Genomic DNA, 24,597 nt, shown 5'->3' with positions numbered 1-24,597 from the left:
CGGCAAAGCCGGAGCTGGACCCATGGATATTTGAATGTGATGTGTGATTTTGAAATACGCTGTGGTTTCTTCCTTCGTAAAATATACAGTAGTACTTACCTAAGGGGCTATTGTCAAGGTAACATGAAATAACACAGGATGGGACCACTACAGCACTGGCTGCATGGTATTCAATAAACATTAGCCTCTTTCCCTTTGACTCTGGTGAACTGTTACTGTGCTGCTACATGGGAGGTTGAGGGGCAGAGCAGGTTGGAGAGGGTTGGAAACAAAAGAAGAGGACAGCAGCCAATGGGCCCCTCTGGCAGAACAGTACTTGCGATCCTGATGGTTTTGGGACCCGGCATCGCCGTTATAGCAGAAGATAACAGCCAATGGGAGTCCTGTCCGAAGACTAAAGTGGGCCCACTAAAGACTAAAGAGCACAAGACAGGCCATTGTCCTGTCTCCCTCTCCCCTGCTGTATGTGCTCATTCCTTTCACACTGATAATTAGTATGAAACCATTCTAAAGCTTTCTACTTCATAGAGAGTAATTTGGGCCGTATCTGGGACCAGCTGCTTTTGGCGATGCACACATTAGCAGTAATTTCTGGCCTTTTAACCTAGTCCAAAGAAATGCCATTTCTTCACATGCTAGTTTTTAATCACTATGGGAACCTTCAGTTCTGCTCCAACTCTGGCAATCTGCAGTACGTCTAAGGATACAAAAGGGCAAGTATACTTTACCTAAAACAATGGATGTACAGTAGTTATTTTAGTGTCTTTGAAACAAAAGGTATGTTTAGACATCAAGGAGACCTGTCAGGAGCTGGCTCAGAGTGCTGTGCCTTTAAGGTTGGAAGAAATTGTATCTTTTGTCACAAATTCATCTGAACAACTTGTCTTCCTGATTTGCAACTGTTGACTGATTTCAGATTTAGTTTTCTAGTTTCTGTATCTGCTTATGCTTAGCTCTGCCATATTCGGCTGACAACATGTCTATCTCTAACTTAGCATTTATTCCATTTATTTAGTTTGACATCAAGTCCATGATTTCCCCAGCATCTTATCTTAGACTGCTTCCAGTTCTACGATTCTCTAGCATTGAAAGATTAAAGGAATGTGGCTTTAAAAGAGCATGGCTTTTCCCAGAGAAATTGTCCCTTGAATATTTCAAACTCACTTCTTTTGCTCCAATCCTGCCTGTCACTACCTTAAATATGATTCTCATCATCTCTTGCCTTAATCACTGGAATGGCCAACTAGCTGGTTTCCCAGCCTCTAAGTTACCAACTCCCACCATTACCTCTATCCCTTACCTAACAGGTCATAGAGATCTGTTTACAACACAAACATGATCATGTCACTGCTTTGGTTAAAACACTTGAATGGTCTCTTCTTACTTGCTGGGTTAGGTCCCTCTGAACAGGCCCTGCTTATTACCTTACCTCATCTGATTTTAGTTTTCTGACATATGCCCTGTGTGTCAGTTTTCAGGATTATCTCTCCCTGGCTTGTGCCTTGTACATGTGAGCTCCCCTCGAATGCCCCTTCCAAGCACTTCTTCAGGTGGCTATCAACTCTAAGTGTCCTTTGGCAAATAACACAAATCTCAAGAAGCCCTCCCCAACTTCCCTCTTCTCACCGATTCAATCTGAACGGTATTATTTTGAAACTTCATTTGTTTCTGGGCAACTCTTAAATATTTCACTCTAAGTTTAACAACAACTATTTTATAAGCACTTATGTAACACATAACTTACAAGTATTTATGTAATACACATAAACTTAAACTGTTTTAATATGACCCATGAAAGACTCTCCTTCTTTATCACCCTATGAAAAACACATATCATCTAATAGCAAACCCAAATAAAACTTGAAGAAGTGACTTACTCTTACTATGCATCAATTTCCTTGTTTATTAAAATAACAGCATCAGACTAGAATGACTAATAACTCACATTTTTTGGAGAGCTTAGAATGTGCTGGCTGTTGCTCTAATATACGAACTCATTTAACTCCTTACAACAACTCTATGAGTAAGAAATATTATTGCCTCCATTTTACAGATGAAGAAACTAAGGCTAAGAGAGGTTAACATAAGTTGTTCTAAGTCACACAGCTAGTAAATCTTCTAAAAAGATCCTTCCATTTTGGAAGTTCTATGAGAATTCTATGGTTCTAAAAAATATTCAAATCTAAACTAAATGCAGAAGAAAGTCAAATCAGCAACAATTGTTTCTACTTTACATTCTATTTATCCATATCTCATCTCCCCTAATGAAACTATATTCCCTGTTATACCTAGCATACTTGCGAATACACAGTAGGAACTCATTAAATATTTCTGAATAGATTGCTGAATTTTCCATTTTTAGCCTCATATATTACACTAAAAGGCCAGGTATAGGGGCGCCTGGGTGGCGCAGTCGGTTAAGCGTCCGACTTCAGCCAGGTCACGATCTCGCGGTCCGTGAGTTCGAGCCCCGCGTCAGGCTCTGGGCTGATGGCTCGGAGCCTGGAGCCTGTTTCCGCTTCTGTGTCTCCCTCTCTCTCTGCCCCTCCCCCGTTCATGCTCTGTCTCTCTCTGTCCCAAAAATAAATAAAAAACGTTGAAAAAAAAATTAAAAAAAAAAAATAATAAAATAAAATAAAAGGCCAGGTATAGGTCAACAGACATTACTGGGATAAGTAATAAGATAAAGGAAATCCAATTGCTTCTCCATGTTAATGTGGAAAATAAAATTAATTTTTATTTTATAAAAATTTATAATTTTTATTTTTATATAAATTTATAATTTTTATAAAAATTTATAATTTTTATTATATATAAACATAATACTATTTAAAAATTTCAATGGGGTTGGGGCTAGCTCCTGCCAAGTTAATCAAGATGAGAATATTATTTTCTTTGAGATGTAGTAACATAATTCTGAAAACAAAGACACACATAAACAAATGAAAGCCAAAAGAAGAAAAAGTGTGGTGATACACTGTCACTAAAAAGTACAAGTAACCAGGGGCACCTGGGTAGCTCAGTAGGTTAAATGTCTGATTCTTGATTTCAGCTCAGGTCATGATCTCACGGTTTGTGAGACTAAGCCCTGAGTTGGCCTCTTCACTGACAGCGTGCAACTTGCTTGGAATTCCCTCTCTCCCCGCTCTTGGCCTCCCCCCACCCCCACCCTGTGTATGCTCTCTCAAAATAAATAAATAAACATTTTTTAAAAAGTACAAGTGGGGCGCCTGGGTGGCTCAGCTGGTTAAGCGTCTGACTTCAACTCAGGTCATGATCTCTCAGTTCATGTGTTTGAGCCCTGTGTTGGGCTCTGTGCTGACAGCTCAGAGCCCATGTCTCCCTCTCTCTCTCTCTGCCCCTCCCCTGCTCATGCTCTTTCTCTCTCTCAAAAATAAGGAAACATTAAAAAAAAAAAAAAAGTACAAGTAACTAGATAGGCACTATAAGCCCTTATCCAAATAGGCTTCCAGGTGGTATAAAGCAGAGACACAGGCTACTGAGAGCTATTCCAAGAGTGGGAAGAAAAGACAGGCAAACTTGCATGTATTCAAAATATCCTTGGGGGATCCTACCCAGTGCCCCAGACGGCTTTCTTCTTCCCTTTTACTTCCATTAACGTTAAATTTCCTAGGAATATCTCAATTGGCCTAGTTGACTGCACAATTATATAATATATACAGGTGGCTCTACTCAATTATGAATGACTTCCCCTGTGAGAGCTACTGTATTTCATTTTCTATGACTGAACAGCTGGTTGTGACTAGCCTGGAAAACTGACTTCTTTTGTCCAGATGTACAGTAACTAGCTATTGGTGCTTTGAAGGGTCTATCTCCCACTCTCGATCCTTCTCCTTCTACACCCAACACGTATCGCAAACTCATCCCCACCTCATGAAAAAGGGCCCTGGAGTTTCCGGTAGGTGTCACCATGCACTTCCAAAATCACTGATGGAAACCTCTCACGTGCGAATCACACTTCACAATTCTCAAATTACTTTCACATTCATTAACTCAATCTTATTCACAATTATCTCAGACTCATTTACCTAATGGCTATTTCTAAACCTCATTTGAGGCACAAGAGAAATGAAGCGTGGTATAGTAGAAAAAACATGGATTTTGACGTTAGAAACCCATGCAGCTAGGTTCAGGTCCTTGCAAATCATTTAACCCCTTTGAGCTATGGGTTATTATTAGGTTTGGTTGAGATACTGCTTGAGGATGTGGGTATGATAAGCACTGTGTCTGATATAATTTAGGGACTTACCAAATTTTACTTCTTATTCCTGTTGGTAAACTTTCTGAGCTTCAGTTTCTTCCCATGTAAACCAAGGTCAAATACAGTAGTTCCCCTTTCTCCATGGTTCTGCTTTCCATGGTTTCAACTATCCCTGCAGGCTGGAGGCAAATGATCCTTCTTCTGATGTACCAAAGTCTACAGTACCTAACACCGTCACAACGTCCCCCTTATTCACTTCATTTCACCTCATTAAGTAGGTATTTTATCATTTCACACCATCACAAGAAGGGTGAGTACAGTACAAGAAGATACCTAGAGACACCATATTCACAGAACTTTAATTACAGTATAGTGTTAAAACTGTTCTATTAAATTAGTACTGATTGTTAATTTCTTACTATGTCTAACTTTACCATAGATACATATGTATAGGAAAAAGCATAATACATATACTGATAGGATTCAGTATCATCTGTGGTTTCCAGGCATCCACGGGGATCTTGGACTGTATTTCTGATAAGTGGATGCTGGGGCGGGGGGAGGGACTACTATCCTGCAAACCCTGCAGGTGGTTTGGAAACTTCCATGTGGCATTGAAAAGGTTAACTTCCTTTCTTATTAAAATGGTGCTCATTGAACATCTTTCTAAACAACATTATAAAAGGTGGTTAGTTTAATGTAATACCAAAATAGCAGATACACAAAAGGTTAAGCATTTTTATGATCTACATTCTTTTCCATGGCAAGTTACAAATGAGACTGCCTTGAAAGTATACTCTGACTACTGACCATGGGTATGTGGGAGAACTCAGCTCTAAGGCAGGCTTCCATGTTTCTATACAGCTGATACTATATGATCCCTATTGGTTTGAATGAAGAAAAGCTATCTTTGGGAAAGAGAAGGAATCCTCTTATCTAATGAAAACTTTTCCCGAGGAAAATACTTGGGTGTGTCACAACCTGGACAGTATGATAAAAAAGAACTGGAAAAGCACTTTCCAAATCTTGTGATTTACCGTCCCTACCCTTCAGTAGCAGAGAAATTAAAAAAAAAAAAAAGGTGCCAGAAAATCCTCCTTTCTAACATGGCCATTATGTCCTGAAGTTTGGTTCAACTTGTGCTGAACCTAGATAAGGGGTAATGGTAAGAAACTACTATAACCATTTTAAGTATATAAAAACAGAGGAAATGCAATCCCTCATTTTCAACATGCTAGGCAGTCTAATGCTCTCTTAAGGGAAGCGAGAGTGCCAATCCTCTCTGCACTAGTCAGACCATCCCTGATGTGCGGAGTTTGCTCTGGGCACAACACGGTAAGCTGAAATGGGTCAAGAAGAGATCCAAGCTGATGAGGGGCTTAGAAACTATCCAATTTCAGATATAACTGAAGGAAAAAGGCCTGGAGGAACAAGAGTATCAAGAGGTGTCTGAAGAAGGCTTTGGGTGAAACAAGAAACAAAATTAGAGCCAAGAGATAGATACTGGGGGAGAGCAGATTTCAGCTCAAATTTAGCAAGAACACTTTTAGTCATTAGCGCTATCACAAATGAAAAATGTTCACCTCTGGGAGGTTATAATCTCCCTGTCTCTGGAAGAATTTGAGTAAGGGCTGGATATGTAGTTATGGGGATGCTCTCAGGGAGAGGCCTGAATTAGGTGGAGGGTTGAATTTGATAACTTCTGAAGTTCCCTCTAACCCTGAGATTCTAGACTTCTATGACTTTATTTACCTTCCTGACATCTTATATTTAATGTGAAGGCAAATAAATAAACCTTAACCAAAACAACTTCTAGATAGACGAGAACATGGCAACGAGTGACTCTGAAGCCTTCACATGTTGGGAAGATAAGCTCACGATGGATACAAGTTTCCCAAGATTCTGATTTTCACTTGAAAGTTTAAATTGATCATTTACAGCAAATGCTTATAGGTTGTCTTCTTTAAAGTGACCAGCTCACTTAATTTTGGAGAAAGAGTCTGCCAAATATCCAAGTCGGTTTTTCTTTTAATTATACATGATGTTCCATGAAAAAGTGGCTACTTTAGCTTGCAACTCAAACAATCCCACAAGTGCCTTTTCCTGAGACAACCATTATACTTGGATATGTTAAAGATGGAGAAACTGAACGCACAGAGGTTGATTTGAACCTAGATCATTTGGTCTCTAAAGTTCATGCTCTTCCCACTATTTTACCTTGAAACTGATAAACAAGAGTGTATCCCCAAGTAAAGGAAGGAAGATAATGAACTAAACATGCCTACTTATAATAATGAAGGGTGTCAGGATATTTTTGACTTCTAGGTTTCTCCAGTAATCCTTAACAGTCTTATTTGCCAAAAAAAAAATTCATTATCAGATCTCTCCTCTCTCTGGCAACAATACAGTATATGGAATTGAAAACTGATGTACAAAATGTTAAGTAAGCCCAACTTGTGTGTGTCTACATGACATAGAACATGAACAATGGGGGGAAAAAAGGAGCAGGGGGAAACCCATTTGGTTTATCAGTTTCCTGGACTGGGATCTTGTTTTCACTCACAGCAGTGTATCGTTGGCTTGGCATTGTAATTTAGAGGATGTGTTCTTTATTAGCTTTGCTCAACTTGGCTGGGTTCAGCTATGTGCTGCCAGCTGGGCTGATGCCAAGGCTGAAACTCCACTCCTCTAAATCAAGTTCACTTAATGCAGCATGGGTTGCCTCTTGTTCTGATCCAGCTCGGTTAACACTTTCGGTTCTCCAGATCTAGCTCCTTCTTTCCTGCTGGACTCTAATTCCTACAGCACGGGGAGAAGACCTCTACAACTATAAAGACGTTTCATTTTTCCTGGGAGTTTTTCAACTGATAAATCTACAGAGAGTGGGGGAAAACAGAGGAAAATAAGATCGTGCATGACAGGACCACAAGCCAACTTTAAGAACCTTCTACTACTGACAAAGGAGTGACTGGCCTTAGCTGTTAAGGGTAATAGGCAAGAGGATTTGGGAGCAATTTCTGCAGGTGTAGGGCTATGTGTTCTCAGAAGATGATCTGTGAATGTGTCTGGTGAAACCGAGGGCCCTCGGTGAAAGCACCCTGTGATGAAGCGCATGCTGGTCAGCCACACAGTCACACGAGCACAGTCCAGCTTTCCATAGCGTAAGACAATGAATCCCAAAAGCTTGAAACTCCTGCCTTCTTGCTGTATCACCCTCATACTCTTGCTTTTTATTTGCTCTGTCAAAGAGTTTGCCAAGTTTTCCTCGTCTTCTTTCACATACATGGATGTTTATGGTCTACTTAGTAAGTCACTATCGAGATTACACCTGCAATATTTCCTGAAAAAATCATCCATATAATTAAGGGAGAAAATGTAACTACATAGAGTTTATATTATTGATTTCCAGTCCGGCTTTCCTAAAAACCACATACACTAGGGGATTTTGCTGGGGCGCCTGGGTGGCTCAGGTGGTTGAGCGTCCGACTTCGGCTCGGGTCATGATCTCACAGCTTGTGAGTTCGAGCCCCGCGTCAGGCTCTGGGCTGACAGCTCGGAGCCCGGAGCCTGCTTCGGATTCTGCGTCTCCCTCTCTCTCTCTCTGACCCTTCCCCGCTCACACTCTGTCTCTCTCTCTCTCAAAAGTAAATAAACGTTAAAAAAAATTTTTTTTTAACTAGGGGATTTTGCAAGTTGATATGTACTGATGCTGGCACATAGTAGGTGTTCAATAAAAGCCTGCCAAAGAAAACTACATGGGTCTAAGAATTCTAAAGAAAACAGTAGGTGTGGTCAAATCTATGAACTGTTTAAGTCACATCTCACTATTTCCAGGAGTTTGACAGATGCCAGTTGTTTCATTACATGTGCCAAAAAACTGCTACCGTTCTCAGGCATCTGTGGCTGGTGAAGGCAAGGGAACTGGGCAGAGCCGAAGGGGCAGCTTATGGGAGCTGGAAGAGAGGTATGGGACAGGACTTTTCTGTCCTTTAGGCAGACATAATTGCAACCAGTGGGAGAACCTAGATCCCCGCTTCATAATCTAGTGTCTCATGTCACTGCCCCATTTTCCTATTTCTGTTTGTGTACCGTAAGCATCATACAATCAAGAGAAAGCCTCATCTCATAAATACATGTATTTTTTTGGACCAAAATAGAGCATTTAAACACTTCTGGCACAGTTTTCTTGAGATGTCCAGGCATCTAATTCAGATAGAACCCATAGCAGGCATCTCCCTGTGCTACTTGGTGCATAGCACGTGAGCACATGCTCATTTTCTTTCAATTACTCACTCAACCTGGGAAGCAGGCACCTGTCTCTAACCTCCACCGAGCCTAGCACCACCAAAAGGGGACGGCTCTACAGCTGTCGGCCACACGGATGAATAAAGGCTGGAGTTTCTAGATGTGAGTAGAGTACAAGGCCACATCTGCGATGATGACAGAGATTGTGTGTGTGTGCATGCATATGTGTGGAGGAGGGAGGAAACGGTATATTAAATAAAGGCGAGGCCTGGAACTAGGATATCTGAGAAGGTAAAAAGGAAAACAGCCAAACAACCAAGTAGCTGTCCTCATTAAGGGCACCAAAAAAATTTGTTTCGCTCGTTGATCAATGTGCCCACCCTGCTCGTGACATAGTGAACACGCCTTCTCAGAGATAGGCACGGCATGTTGGTTGCTAGAAGTTTCCTATGGAGAGGACGCTCTCCTGCTTGCTGTGGCTGAGTAGCAAAAGAAGTTGGATGGAAGGGCAGGTGTAGAGCTGTACGAATGTTTCTGGAGACGAGTGGCCTTTGCCATCCTGACTTTTGGCCATAAGGTTTCCAAAATTTATAAGACAGAACGTTAGTTTAAATGGATTTCACTCTGCTGTGAAAATGGGAGTAGCACTCTCACTTTGGTAATTAAGGGAGTAGTGGCTTTAGATGTTGATGAACACAAATGGAATCAGAATATTCAGCGTGATCTACTTCACTCAGCAAATTATTACTGAATAACTACCATGTGCCAAGTGCTGGGGAGATAAAAATGAATAACTTAGTTCCATTTAACAAGGAGTCTAGGCAGTAAGAAACGCTAACTTCCTAGACAAAATGAAAAGGAGAATTTTAGCTTTCTCATTAAGGCTTATACTGAAAAACTGGCAAAATTTCCATGTTGTAGGGGTAATTATTCGTTAAATAAGTAAAGTAGTTGCGACAGGTGTTCGACTGTAAGAACTCATATTTTGGGTTCTTTATTCAAAGAATATGCCCCCCCCGCCCCCACCAATCTTTTTATCCTTTTCACCACAATGTCACTGCCTCAATTCTTTCACTGGCATATTATAACAGCTTGTTAATAGGCACATCTACCTCCACCTTCTGGAAGCCACCCATCCTTTCACTGTTACCAGAATGGTCTTCTAAAACACAAATCTGACCAGCGACTCTACAAAGCCCATTCAATGTCTCTCACTGCTTTTAGGGCAAAGACCCCAATCTTTAAAACAGTCTAAAAGGGCTTCTTCTCCAGCCTTTCCGCTTTCCATTCCTCTCTCTCCATGCTACAGTCTAGTTGTCTAAGCATCTTTCAGTTCCTCAACACATTTTTTTTTTTTTTTTTTTAAATCTTGGGCCTCTGTTTCCATGGCTACCTAGAATTTTTCTTCCGGTTTCAGTCTGATGTCACTTTCTTTGGAAGCCTCCTCTGACCTCCACCTTCCAGTCTTCAAACTAGGTAGGGGCCCTTCTGTACTTTATCACTTTGAAGCTGTAATTTTCTATTTGTCTATACACTCCCCAAACTGTAAACTCTAAAGGCAGATGCTCCCTCAATTAAGCCAATGACTAGCACTCAGCTGTGGCTTAGGGCTTAGAACTTGAATGAATGGATGGATGGCTGAAGAAAATCAACCCGTTAGTTGACCTACGTGCTGTGTACATGCTGTGACCCACAGTTTAGCCTGGCTTGTGTTATTCTCGCCTCTATCCTGGTTTTTCCCTGCACAGTTTAGGATTACAATTTAACCAATCCTCTTTCTGACCCAGAATCCCAAAGTGGCTATAGTATAGCTTCCTAGATAGTTTTATAAGAGGAAGAGGCCATCCATAAAGTATGGCAAATACTTTTTAAATGTTTCACAGAAACAATGTGAAGAGATATTCCAAAAGTTGTGTTTTGAAGCATCAAATTCTTACTCTCTAGACTAGAGTAAAACTACTATTCCCCTCAACCATAGCACCGAGTCAGATTATGAAGCATTCTCTTTGTATGATGCCACAGGTAGAAGGGGTGGAATGAAAAGGTAGAGGAGGCCCGGCTGACCTTTTACTCCAACAGGTGTGCTCAAGGGCAGCACCTCTCCTGGACCCCATATTTGTATCAGCATATTGAGAGCAGCCAGACCCAGTTTACACTCTATGAGGTCACAAGAAATTGGGAGTATAATCCGGACAGCAACACATTAATTTATAATAAAAACGCAAATGCGCGGTAGCTCACAGCTCACATTCTCTTCCTACTGTACAAGTTACATAGGAAGCTAAACTGTAATCTAAAATGGGCTCACCCAGATTGAAATCAGTGTGGATGTCAGAATGGTGAGAAGCCTAGTTAAGCGTTACAGTTGAGCCAAATGGACTGAACTCTCTGTTTTTTAAAGTTTAAAAAGTAAAACTTGCCTGTTTCAGTTTTATGTTAAGTCACACATAAAAAAAAGTGATGAGCTTAAAAAACAAAAACAACGCTTGCCTTTTATAACCAAGTACCCTGGATTAGCTGTAAGCTTTGTATTTGCTCTTATGAGAGTTGGCTGGGCGCCAGGAGTTTAAGAGCTAAAAAGGATTACTACCTCTTAGCAGAAGAGAAAACGGCCAGGGTGCAGGAGTCCCTGAGAGAGGCAGAGCCCCAGGTGGCTGGAGGGCAGAGCAAAGTGGTAGGTGAGCCGGACCTAGAATCAAGCAGGAGACAGTCACCGGGGTCCCTTGTTACCCATCCCCAAGAGCAGGAATGGACAGTATCACAAGGGTGGGAGGGCCATCGAGGGTCACCTAGTTCAACCTCTCATTAGGAATCGCTTGTTCACAGACATAAGTTTGTGGCCCAGCTGGGCCTAGACCCTCGTTCAAAGCTCTGATATTCCCCAACACTGCTTCTTTCCTACTTCGTATCAGGATCTGGAAGCCAAAATCCAGGGTCTCAAACGAAGCTTTGAAGAAAGCCTGAAGGAGAATGGGGAGAGTACAGGGGGGGACATGTGTGAAGGCAATATGGCTCTAAATGGCCTTGACAGCTGGTCCTACTGGAAGATCTCCATGACTTCTCCCTCTAGACTCAAATATCAACAGAACTAAGTCACTTAATCCTCCGAAATTTATTTTTCTCATAAATAAAATGTATCTGAAAATAATTATGCCTACTTGAGAGTTACCAGGAATATAAAGTGAAATAACGCATGTAAAAGACACTGAATAAAATCGATGTTTTTTTCCTATTTGCTGAGAGCAAGAAACAATCTCATATTACTTTGAATTTTTACCATTTGCACACGAATGGCCAGAAGGTAGGAAGGGAGGAGGAGACAGCATGATTAGAAAGAGAACAGGCTTACACAGAGAGAACATCTTGTTTTGAGAAAAGAATTGAGTAACCACATTTTTTCCACATTGGATCACTTGCGCCCTAGCCAGGACACTGAGGTGGCTGAAGTTCTGCTGTTACTGAACAGCCACACTGGAGAACCTACGGAGGGGGAGGGGAGGGGGGCAAGGGAACTGTTGGAGGAACCCTGGCTGCTGGAATGGTGGCCAAAGGATCTGGTCTGGAAATGCCAACCAGAAGAAGGTCTCTCTCCACCTCTGAGCCATCTGCTGATCTGGTCATCTGCTGTTAAAAATCACAGCTGTCCCCAGATATGCAAAGAGGAGGATGAAAACAGTCAGCAAACGCCTCTGGAAGCATCAACCATATAGTCGTATTTCTTATCAGCATGGTGCCCAGTCACAAAGGAATACCTGCCCAGCAACTCCTGGGCACAAAGACTCCCTGGTCTTGTGGCTGTGGAGAAACGCTAAGAGATTTACTTAAGTAAGCGTGATGAAATTGCCTAGGCAAGAAAGTGAGAGGACCAACCTACTCACTGAACATAGCCAGGAGCACCGAGGCTTATCCTACTTGTCTCAAGTAAGCAAAAATGAGTCTGCTACTACCTCCAAGGCACTTCTCTTCTCCCTGCTTCCACAGAAGATACCGCCTCACAGGGCTTGCCGAGGGACAGCAACGGGTTGTTTCTCATAGCAATCTCAGGCGCTTGTTTCTTGAAGCATATGGAGGAATAGCACTTTCCTGAGGCAAGAAGTGTGTCTGACCGCTGCCCTGCCCCCATCTCAAGTTTTCCCCACCCCAGTGCCACCAACCTAATCCCAGCAACCCTCCCCTCTTCCTCGTCCACAGTCAGCACAGCACAATCCATTCTCCATAAGCAGTCCGAGGGAGTTTTTAAATGACAGCTTTATTGATAGATACTTCATATGCCATAAGCTTCACCCCTTTAATGTGTACAATTCGGTGTTTTTAGTAGATACACAGATGTGCAAACACCTTCCCGATCTAATTGCAGAGAATATTTACCATATTCATCAAAGTGACCTCCCATTTCCCCTCTCCCCCGTGCTACTGACAACCACTAATTTACTTTTGTCTCTGCGTTTCTGCCTCTTCTGGACAGCCCATACAAAAGCAATCATGCCACGTGTGGGCTTTTGTGATTGGCTTTTTCCTCTCAGTCTAATGTCTTTTAAGGTACATCTGTGGTGTAGTCTATTTCAGGACTCATTCCTTTTTATTGCCAAACAAGATTTCGTATGAATATACCACCTTTTATTTATCTGTTCATCACATGATGAACACTTGGGCTATTTCCACTTTTTGGCTACAATGAATAATGTTGTCATGAACATACATGATACATTTTTCTATGGACATGTTTTCTGTTCTTTTGGGCGTATACCCATGAGTGGAATTGCTAGGTCACGGGTACCTCCGTGCTTAATACTTTGAGTAACTTCCAAACTGTTTCCAAAGTGGCTGCACCATTTCACAATCTCACTAGCCATGTATCCAATTCCTCCACATTCTCACCAACACTTGTTATTGCCTTTTGATTATATCTTACCCATGGATGTGAACCGGTATCTCCTTGTGGCTTTGATTAGCATTTCCCTAATGGCTAACGACATGGAGTATCTTTTCAAGTGCTTATGGGCCTTTTGTATTATCTTCTCTGCAGAAATGTCCATTCAAACCCTTTGCCCATTTTTTAATTGGGTTGCCTTTTTTATTGTTGAGTTGAATTCTGGATACAAGTGCAAGTGACTTTTTAAAAGTAAATCGAATCTTGTCACTCCCCTACATAGTACCCTCTAACAATTCCCCACATGTTTAGAATAAAATCCAAATTCTCACTCTGGCTTTCCAGGTCCTACAGGGTTTTGCCACTTTCCTTCTCACACAGCGCTCTAGAGTAGGAGCAGTCTTCTCTCTGCCCCTGAAACACATACGCTCACGCACGTCTCAGCACCATGATATGTATGCCCTGTCCTTGCTTGGAATTCTTTCTGATCATTCAATTCAAATATCACCTTTTCAGGCAAATTTTCCTGAAAAGAAACTGTATCTAAACAATCTCCTCCCAGGGTGCCTGGGTGGTTCAGTGGGTTGAGCATCTGACTTTGGCTCAGGTCATGATCTTGCAGTATGTGGGTTTAAGCCCCGCAATGGGCTCTGTGCTGACAGCTCACAGCCTGGAGCCTGCTTCGTAGTCTGTGTGTGTGTGTGTGTGTGTGTGTGTGTGTGTGTGTGTGTGTGTGTGTCTCTGCCCCTCCCCCACTTGTGCATGCTCGCTCTCTCTCTCAAAAATAAGTAAACATTAAAAAAAATAATCTCCTCCCTCTGCCAAGAGGAATGAGGAAACTTTTGAGCATGATGGACATGTTCATTATCTTGATCGTGGGTCATGGTTTCATGGATGCACACATGTCAACACTTTTCAAATGGTATATTTTAAATATGTGCCGTCTGTTTCACTTGTCTTACACTTTGATAAAGCTGTTAAACAAAAAACCCCTTCTCAGTCCACCTTTGCTGCCACTATTTCATTATACTTTATTCCTGAGGAGAAACTGGATCTGAAATCATCTTGTTTATTTCGTGATTTTGAAGTTTATCACCTATCTCCTTCCACTAGAATAGAAGTTCCAGGAGGGCAGAAATGTTTTTCATCCTTGTAACTGCTGTATCTTCAGCTTGGCTCACAGTTAAGTGCTCAATAAATACCAGGCTAACTGAATGAATGAAACTGACAGAGGTTTAGAAAAGGGACTGACAGACAATAGGAAGGGTGACTTTCTACGCCTTCAGATTAACTAGCACTTTTAGACTTCAGGGATGAGATCTTAGTATTTCTTTTATTTAGAGCAGCTATCTCAAATTCTATTCTGGATGATGTCCAACACCATCATCATTAGAAACATAATTTACTGTTCAATTACTCTGTGGCACTATTCTAGCATTTTATATATACTCTTCCATTAGTAGTGGTTATTTTTATAATAATAGCATTATAATACCAATAATGTGGCATATTATATATTATCTAGTAATTATAATAAATATAATACAGGATGTAATAACTATGATAAGAGCAGCAGTAATATAATAAAAACATTTGTTTAGCACTTGCTATTTGCCAGATATTATGTAAGCATTTTACCCGTATCATCTCATTTATTCCTCACAATAACTTTATGAAGCAGGTGTTCTTTTACAGACAGAGAATTTGAGGTTTAGAGAGGCAAACTAACTGCCCAAAGCCACATGGCTGGCAAAAAAAAAAAAAAAGGCAGAGCTGGAACTCAAACCTAAGTCTACTTTGCTTCAAAGTTCATGCTTTTCCCATTGTGCTACGGTGCTTCTCAAGTATCCTGATGGCACACTGCTACTCCAGCTCATATGCAAAGCCCCTGGGACCCGAGAGAGAGGTGCACCTTGAGACAATCCATGCTACTCAAACTCGGAAAGAGGTTAGGAACAAAAGTGACAGGGAGGAAAAGCTAGTTGCCTGAGAATAAACTAGGATATTTAGAGTAAGGAACTTTTACTTTATCCCAAACTCCACATCTAGCTTCCTTGGACATTAAATTCTTATTGTTTCTGATTGCTCTCAGGTAGACATTGGTGTTTACCTAAGCTGCCTACTGGTGAGGTTTACTGAAGATACGGTGACCGTGGGAGACCCAGGTAACCTCCCTTACCAACCTGGGTCCTGATTTCAAGAGCTCATGGATGAGCCTTTACCTTTAGTGCCAGGTGGCTGTAGGTTGTCTCCAGTCAGGGAACACCAGCCCACAGGGAAGATGTCCCGGGAGTCGAAGCGGCACCAGTAGTCAAAGGCCCCTCGCCACCCATCAAAAGTGACCAGCACCTCTGAGCCCCGCACCTCCCCAATAGTGGCTGGGCAAATGAAATGAGGGTTCTTCCTGTCCACAGCTTCTAGCTTCATTCCCATTTTGAAGAAGTTGTGGGAAGGCGAGGGTGGTTCCTAGATGAGAAACAGAAACATACAGACCTAGATGCAAACACAGAGTCTGTGTGCCCCAAGAGACTGCTACCAAGTTTGGAATGATGAAAAAGTCACCGGCTGCTACCGAAGATTTATAATGAAAGTGTAGTCTTTCTTTTAAATGAATTTCAGAGTATACCAAAGTATTACTTTTTATGTCCTGACATTTTACCATTTTGATTCTGATTTTTTTTTTAAGAAATAAAAGGTAACATTTTTAAAGCTGAATCCCTTTTGTGCCCATTCCTCATGCATGTTTTCATACTTGACTATGTATGTATGTGTGTGTGTATATACATATATGTGTATATATATATATATATATATATATATATATGCATCCATTTGCATACTTCAAAATTTTACATAAATGGTATTATACCATACATATCATTCTACAACTTTTTTGTGTGTGGTTAATGCTACACTTTTGAAATTTACCTACGTTGATAAATTTAGCTCCAATATATTTCAAGTGCTAATAGTTCATATTCCATTATATGTATATATCACAACATATTCATTCTATTCAGATGGACATTTAAGATCATTTCTAATTGTTCACTGTTTCAAGAGTTTCAGTGACCATTCTTGCACTTGTTCTTTTGCACACATGTGGAAGGGTTACTTTAGGGTATGTAAGTAGGAGTAGAATTGCTGGATTATAGGACAGATATATACATCCTATGCTTTATTAAGTATTGTCAAATTGCCCTCCTAAGTGCTCGTAACATTGCTCACTCTGTCCAACAGTGTGGATCTGCAGTGTAGTTGCAAAGATAAAGTTCTCAAAAAGTGTTATACACTCTATTCTTTCTCTGGTCTTACACTCTGATCCTGCACGAATAACAGGGTCTTACTAACATGGTCTTATTAAATGGGTATCTGGTAGAAAAAGTCCCCTACTTTGTCATTTTTTAGTATGGTTTTGGCTAGTCTTTCTCCCTGATCTTTCATTATGAATTTCATATGATCTTTTGTATGAAAGCTGATACCATGGAATCAGCTTTTCAAGTCCAGAGAAAACCCCTCTTTGGATTTTGAGTGGAATCCCAATGAATTTATAGATTAGTGTAGACAGAAATAACCTTTGTATAAATGATATTTAGCCTTCTCATCCATGAACATAATAGTCTTTTCCATTTAAGTATTCTTTAATGTAGATTTTTTCTTTAATATAGATTTTTAATTTTTCTTTATAAGTATCTCATGCTTTTATTAACATTTTCTAGGCATATTATTTTACTGTTATCATAAGTGCTATCTTTAAAAATTTTTAGGGGCACCTGGGTGGCTCAGTCGGTTGAGCGTCTGGCTTCGGCTCAGGTCATGATCTCATGGTTTGTGAGTTCGAGCCCTGTGTCGGGCTCTGTGCTGACAGCTCAGAGCCTGGAGCCTGTTTCGGATTCTGTGTCTCCTTTTCTCTCTGCTTCTCCCCTGCTCGTGCTCTGTCTCTCTCTCAAAAATAAATAAACATTAAAAAACATTTTTAAAAAAATGTTTTATTTTCAAGCCACTTGCTGCTGTTAAATAGAAATGCAACTGATTTATTTTTCTTAAAAAAATTTAATGTTTATTTCTGAGACAGAGAGAGACACAGAGACAGAGACAGTATGAACGAGGGAGGGGCAGAAAGCAAGGGAGACACAGAATCCGAAGCAGGCTCCAGGCTCCGAGCTGTCAGCATAGAGCCTGACGCAGGGCTCAAACCCATAAACTGTGAGATCACCACCTGAGCCTAACTCAGATGCTTAACCGACTGAGTCACCCAGGCGCCCCTGCAACTGACTCTTAAAAACTGATCAGCTTGGGGCCCCTGGGTGGCTCAGTCAGTTAAGTGTCTGACTCTAGATTTCAGCTCAGGTCATGATCTCACTGTGAGATCAAGTCCCACATCGGGTTCTGCACTGACAGCATTGGGCCTGCTTGGACTCTCTCTCCTTCTCTTTCTGCCCCTCCCTGGCTCACAAGTGGCACACACATGCACTCTCTCTCTCAAAACAAATAAACCTAAAAAACAAAAAACAAAAAACTTATCAGCTGATTTAATACTGAATAGCTTATGCTGACTGATACACCAATTTCCTTGTCTGCTTTATTGATCAATTACTGAGTGACATGTACTGAAATATTCGTCAACAACTGTGGATTTTCCAATTTGTCTAAATTCTGTCAAATTTTGCTTTCATATCTGAGGCACTGTTTTTCAGGAGCATGTACTTTTTTTTATCATTAGATTGTGGCCTCTTTAATGAAGTCTTTCAGCGACAAAGTCTTCGCCTAGTGTCAGTATAGTTAGCATAGGCTTTCTTGACAAAGATTTGCCTGGTGTGTCTTTTCTTTTCCTTTCAACATTTGGTGTATATTTTAGCAGGGTCTCTTATAAACAGCATAGAGCTAGATTTAAAAACAATCTAATGTGTATCTGACTGAACTGATGAGTTTAACCTTCTTTGCAATAACTGAGATATTTAAATTTATTACAATTATTATCTTGCCTACATTTCTATGTAACTTGATTTTTCTGGGTTCCTTTTTCTCCTTTACAGTAAATTGAATTTTCTTCCCTTTTTACCCCCTCCATTGATTCAGATGTTAACCATTCTATTTAGAATCTTTTAGCAGATTGCCTTGAGACGACTGCAGCTGTATAGTTGACCAATTCAGTCTAAAACTCATTATATGTACAGTCCCAAACAATATCTACTCCTGAAATTTACCTACTCCTGAGTTAATAGGTATTTGATAATTTAGTTCCACATTGTTATTATACTTAGTTTATACAGTTACAGGCACTGCTTGCTTAGTTTTACCCACATGTTAAGCAATCTTTCCATCACTATTACGTCCATTCTTATTTTCTGGGTTCAATGATCCTCCTCCTGAAATAGATTTTTCAGTTGTTCTTTCAGTGGCTGAAAGTATCTACTTGTACTAGTCTGTTTGGAAATGTCTTGGTTTTGTATTTGTTCTGAAATAACAGTACAGCTGGATATAAAATTCTAGGTGGACAATAATTTTATTCTCAGTACTTGGAAGATACTGTTCTATGATCTTTTGGCTTGTACGGCTGCTGTCTGGAAATGTGCTGTCACACTACCTGTAACCCTCTGGAAGGTACCCTGTGTGATTACTTGCTCGGATCTTTTCTCTGGACTTCAATTAATACTGTGATGTTTTAAGGTATGTATGTGCCTTTATTGCACACTCTGGAAAATTCTGTTAATATCTTCTTGAATATTCCTATTCTCTATTCTTTCTAATTAGTCTTTCCGAAGTTTGTGTTCAGCATACGTTGGACCTTCTAGTATTATTCTCCTGGTCTCTTTTCCTTAATGTTTTCTACCTCTTTATCTCTTTGTGCTGCATTCTGGGGAAATTCCTTACATACATCTTTCATTTAATTCTTCTTTATCTAAGTCCTAGTTTCTTATATACTTACCTATTAATTTGTACTTTTAACCATTAAGTTTCATTTCAATTTTTTAAAATATTTTTAAAAATAGGGTTTTGTACATCTCTCAACTTTTAAATTCCTTCTTTTTGTTCCTTAATCATTTTCAAATACTTAACTTATAATCTCTATCTGCTATTTCTATTATCTGGAAGCCCTTTGGTTATAGCCTTCCTGTTTTGTTGGGTCCACTGATGTCTCATGTTGGGTTTATTTTGAGAGTATTTGAGGGCTCTGGAATTCTGAACAGAATACTCCTCTTCAATGGTGCTTCACCTTGGGGACTCCTATGGCATTGTGTTGAAAGCAACCAAACCCTCTAGAGAGACTTTGGGTTTGCTTCTGCAGGCACTCAGAAAGAGCTCCATACAGCCCTGAAGTTCCTAGACAACACATGCGCTGTATCTGGACTTGCACGGGTTAGGCTGATTTATCAGGGGCGGTGACTCCCATTTGCACCCCACCGCAGAGCTGAGGCAGACACCTTCCTCAGCAGTAGTAACAGTCTTTTCACTAGGAGGGACCACCTGAGGGACCTGACCTACTTGTCTGCGTGGCAGTCTCAGGGCCTGTTTCACTGCCCTGCACAGGCCCAAGTGCTCATCTATCCTACCACGGCTGCTAAAAGACAAGATCCTTAGAAAGTGAGACTGGCAAAGCCCCTTAAGGGACCTGCAGGTACAGTACGTCACACTTAACACTGGTTCTCCTTCTTCACTCTGGCCTCTGGAGAGTTTTCTAACTTTCTGGTAGCTCAGCAAAGCATTTAAAAGAATATTTGTGGGTCTCCCTCCCCCCGCCCCACCACCAATTTGATATATTCTATAGCGAAAGGGTTTCTAGGTTGCCCAGTACACTATATTCTGGGAACCAAGGTGCTCTTAGGGTTTAGACTTAACTAGCAGCATAGGCAACTCTAGTTCAGGCCCCTTGACCTCATTAAAAGAGTTCAGCTGAGAGCAGACTGATTGCCTCATCCTTTGGGAGACAAGAAAGGATGGATACGGGTTCTACATCCCTGTTCCACCACTTACTAGCCATGTGATCTTGGGCAAGTTCTTTATTCAAAAGTATTCATTTTCTTAGCTGTTAAGTGGAAATCATAATTCTTGCTTCAGAAAGTTAACTGTGAATATTAAATGAGATGGTGTATATCAACTCCAAACATCCTGTAGACACTCAAAAAATAGTCTCCTTCCTTTCTCTCTGTTTAGCATATGGAACTTAGGGAATTCCAAGATCTGGGATAAGAATAGCTCCATTAGATTTATATCATATTTTATGTTTTACTGATAAACACATTTTAACTTCCTAACAATCCTGTGAGGTAGACAGACTCCCACTTACAGATGAGGACAAAAGGACATAGCTTATTAATGGTGGAGCTGGGACCCCAAAACCAGAAATCCTAACTTATGGTGTAATTTCCTCCAGGGATCATTGCTGCTTCATAAGGTACTAAAAAATCCTTCCACTGAACTAGTTTCTGAGAAGGCATCCTCAGGCCATAAATATAAAGTAGACATCAGGGGCTTAGTAAATGAAAGAATGTAAGCATTTGACCTTAGCAGTCTGCAGTGGTGATATCTGAAGGACACCATACCTTGTGGAAAATCCTGATGGGAGCCATCTCTGCTCCATTTAGTGTCTTCAAAAGGAACATGGGCCAAGAGGAGGCATTCAGCCGAAATCCTGCAGCAAACATAATGGGCAACAGATAAAAAATAGGTTTCAAAGGGACTGGTGATACCAAGTTTTCCCTTTGGAATCCAGCTACTCCTGCCACAACCTATGCTGTGATAGTTACAGAGTCACAGACTGTTAGGAAAGGACTTACAGGTTAAATAGAAGAAATGCCTCATTAGACAGACATGGAAATGAGGCACGTGAGAGGGAATGTAACTTGCCCAAAGCAATGTTGCAAAGTAAGTAGTGGAACAAAATCCCCAACCAAGCTTTCGGACTCTTTGACAGGTATTATAAAATATGTATTATAATGTCTAAAAATCTTTCCTTGACAAGTCCAAAAGAGATGTGAGATAGGATCAACAAATACTTAGAAATGATCTAGACAGTGGGGTATGAAAGGGGATATGATAATCTCTTAGGAAGAAACCAGGTACGTAACGTGCCACACCCAATAAACAAGTAAATCTTTTCGGTTTATCATAATATAAACTAACTCACTGTAACTTTCTCTCACACACATGCACGTGCGCGTGTGTGCGTGCACGCGCACACACACACACACACACACACACACACGACTACAGAACGCTTTTCAATATTCATTTTTACTTAAACAATTAAGGATCAGACAATGATGATCATGGAAGGGATAATCCTATCCAAAAATATTCATTTTCCAAAAGAATAAAAAGAAGCCTAGAGAGATTAATTGTCCATTGTCGTTCAGCAAGTAAAAGCCAATAAGAATGTACCATTTAACTAGTAAATTGTAAAAATAAGATTGTTATCGGAGTTAGGTCTTCCAGCTAGAGTTCCAAAGGCCTCCTTCAGATTTGGCTTCAACTCTCTATCCTGAGATGCCCAAATCTTGTGCTTTGTCTCCCAATCGCCCTCAGCTTTCCTATTCTTGACAAAAGAACAGATAGGCTGCCTCAAAGCTGTAGAGCTGGAAATAACAACAACAATGACATCTGTTATTACTGACCATTTGACTAGATATTAAGCCAATCACCTTCCACAGTCTATCTACTCAAGACAACTCAGGAAGGCAGCTACTGTCTTCCTTTTATAGACGAGAAAAGAGGTATAAAGTAAACTTACGATTTCAAAATGAGCAAATGAGAAAGATAGGATTGAAACCCAGGCAGTCTGATCCTTAAGTCCACACTGCTGACTACTATGCTAAACTATCAGCGTGCAGGTAAAATGAAAAAGGGAAGAATCAGCTTTGGGGAGTATTAATTAATAGCTATAATTAAGGGGGAGGGCATGGAGACAGAGAGAAGAAAACGGAAATCAGAGAGTCATCACCCTGTACGATTTAAACTGTCTCAAAGCTGGCTAGGCTAAGCCAAGTTCCCCAAGGTCAGAAGATGTCTTGATAGCTCCTTCACATCAACAATGGTGACAGCGATGCGGATGCTCCTATCACTTAATCTAAAATTGCTATTGTTTACTTTTTTGCTTGCCTAGTTTTTTTCCTTTTGGAAAAATTCTATGTGATTTGGTGGGGATGTCTATCACATGACTACCAACCTGGCCACGGAATGCGAAATAATGCCATTTAAGGGCATCAGACTCCCCTATACCAAGTGTGTGTGTGCGTGTGCGTGTGTCTCCAGTTGGGTCAACTGTTTTCCGACATGACAGACACGCTGAAGAAGAGTCTTTTCCTGAGGTCATGGCTATAAGGCTGTTTGTAGGCTTGGCACTGCTACAGGGAGAACAACTGAGAATAAGGCCAACGTAGAGCAAGATGTGGAGAATCATGAGGGGGTTTACAACACTGTGTTCAAACCCACTCAGCAGCAGGCCTTACCTTCTTGGTTATACGGTCTCAGTCATTCCTGCTTCCTCCTTTTCCTCTCCTCTAACCTATTTTTTGAGTTTTTGCAATCACGGCCAAAGGATTCTTGACTACTACTTTTCCTTTGATCAGGGTAAAAGAAAAAAATAAATAAATTTCTCCAGAAATTCAGGCCCAGTCTGTGTGTGAGGAAAACAACCCTCCTTAGGTTAGTCAAGGACTGAGGCAAGTCAAACCTAGAGCAGATAGGCCACGAATGGTTCACTACACTTATGGGCAAGACGTGGCAAGACACAACTATTCGAGAGAAATGCTTGCTATCCCTGATAAAAGAGAGGAGTAGAAGAAATGACTGCTCAGTCAGAACACTCAGATTCATGCCCTCAGTTCTCAGCAAGTGCCTCGCCACGTAATCACCAATTCCATTTCTTAGAAAAGGGTTACTCAGGAGCTTCCATGTCCCATGGAACTTAAAGAACTAAAAAATAAAAAATAGAAAAAAGTTCCCTCAGCTCTGGAAACACTTAGAACAATATTATAATAGCTAATATGCACTGACTGCTTATGTATTAAATTCTCTACATGCAATTTCTTTCCGGATATTTGAAATACTACCATGAGGCACACAGTATTATTCTTCTTAGTTTGCAGAAGATGAAATGGAAACTCAAGCATCTTGTCCAAGGTAGTAAGTGGTGAAGATTCCAATAAATGGTGGTCCTACTCCAGACCTCATGGCTCTTGACTATTCTGTTTCACTACCTCCTAGCAAGCTCCTTCAAGACTAGAAGGGCAACACAGAAATGTTACCAGCCCAAGGAATTATTAAGGTACTTTATGCCCTACCCCCCTAAGTGAGGTGGAACCCCCACCCCTTCCAAATTCAAATGTATCTATAATTTGTATTGGGAAGTCATAGATAGTGTTTTAACATTGAAAGGGCCCTCAGAGACCATACAGTACAAAAATTTTATGTTGCAGATTACAAAACTTAAGTCCAGAGGGGCTAAGAAACTTATTTGTGGTCACATAAGTTGCTCTTATAGAATGAGGCTGGAGTCCTAAGCCCTCTCATCTGGTTCGCTTTCACTACACTATGCTGCTTCCAAAGAAAACATTTATTATGCACATATGATGTTCCGGGCTCTATGTGCCAAGCGCTTTAAGTGGGTTATCTCATTTAATCACTACTACAACTCTGTGAATTCGATACGAGAAACGTAGCACTGGTCCAGACACCAGCTGCCTTGATTTAAATCTAGTCTGCCACCTCCCTGATGTGTAACGTATGGCAAATTACAAAAACCTCTCTCTGGCTTTAGTTTCTTCAAAAATAAAGTGAGATAAAAATAGTAACTACCTCGATGGGTTGTTCTAAGGATTAAAATAGGTTAATACATGTGAAAGACTTAAAACACAGCTTGGTATATAATAATATATATAATAGATATAACATACACGCTGGCCATTGTAGATGGAAGGACTGAGGTTAGAGAAATTAAATAAAATATCTAAGGCCACTCTGTTAGTAAATAGCAGAGGCAGGATTTAAGACCAATTCCTCTGTCTCCAGAACCTTCATTATTAATCTGCATGTTAATGTCTTCAGATATTCCATCACTCAGCCCTACCTTACTGTTTTTATTGGTAAAAAGAGTTTTGGGTCATATATTGGAGAAAGAAGGAAGGGAAGAAGATTAAAAAGTTACTTGAGGATCTCCTCCAATTAAACAATGGCCTGCTTGTGAAGAAAAGAACAGGTGTGTCAGAAATCTTGACCTCTGAAAGTGGGAGCACCTCAGTGCTTGGCCACTGGTTCTCTT

At 40.7% G+C, this 24,597-nt stretch overlaps 1 protein-coding gene across 20 annotated transcripts in view; it reads right to left on the bottom strand.

Moving 5' to 3' along the window:
* Positions 1-24,597, bottom strand: part of SCMH1 (Scm polycomb group protein homolog 1) — a 186,038-nt gene that overhangs the window by 66,264 nt on the left and 95,177 nt on the right. For 17 of the 20 annotated variants that reach the window (XM_058717848.1, XM_058717851.1, XM_058717852.1 and 14 more), the window contains 2 exons: positions 20,882-20,970; positions 15,560-15,803 (listed from right to left, as the gene is read on the bottom strand). The exons of 2 other annotated variants lie outside the window; for them this stretch is intronic. In XM_058717848.1, coding sequence (XP_058573831.1) covers positions 15,560-15,803; positions 20,882-20,970 — 333 coding nt within the window. The remainder of the gene's footprint in view (positions 1-15,559; positions 15,804-20,881; positions 20,971-24,597) is intronic. One more of the 20 variants, XM_058717850.1, reaches the window with a different exon arrangement.

The sequence above is a fragment of the Neofelis nebulosa genome, chromosome 2 (genome assembly GCF_028018385.1).
Source record: "Neofelis nebulosa isolate mNeoNeb1 chromosome 2, mNeoNeb1.pri, whole genome shotgun sequence".
Lineage (NCBI taxonomy): Eukaryota > Metazoa > Chordata > Mammalia > Carnivora > Felidae > Neofelis > Neofelis nebulosa.
The sequence above is the reverse complement of the archived record's forward strand: the minus strand, read 5'-3'. Positions and strand labels throughout refer to the sequence as shown.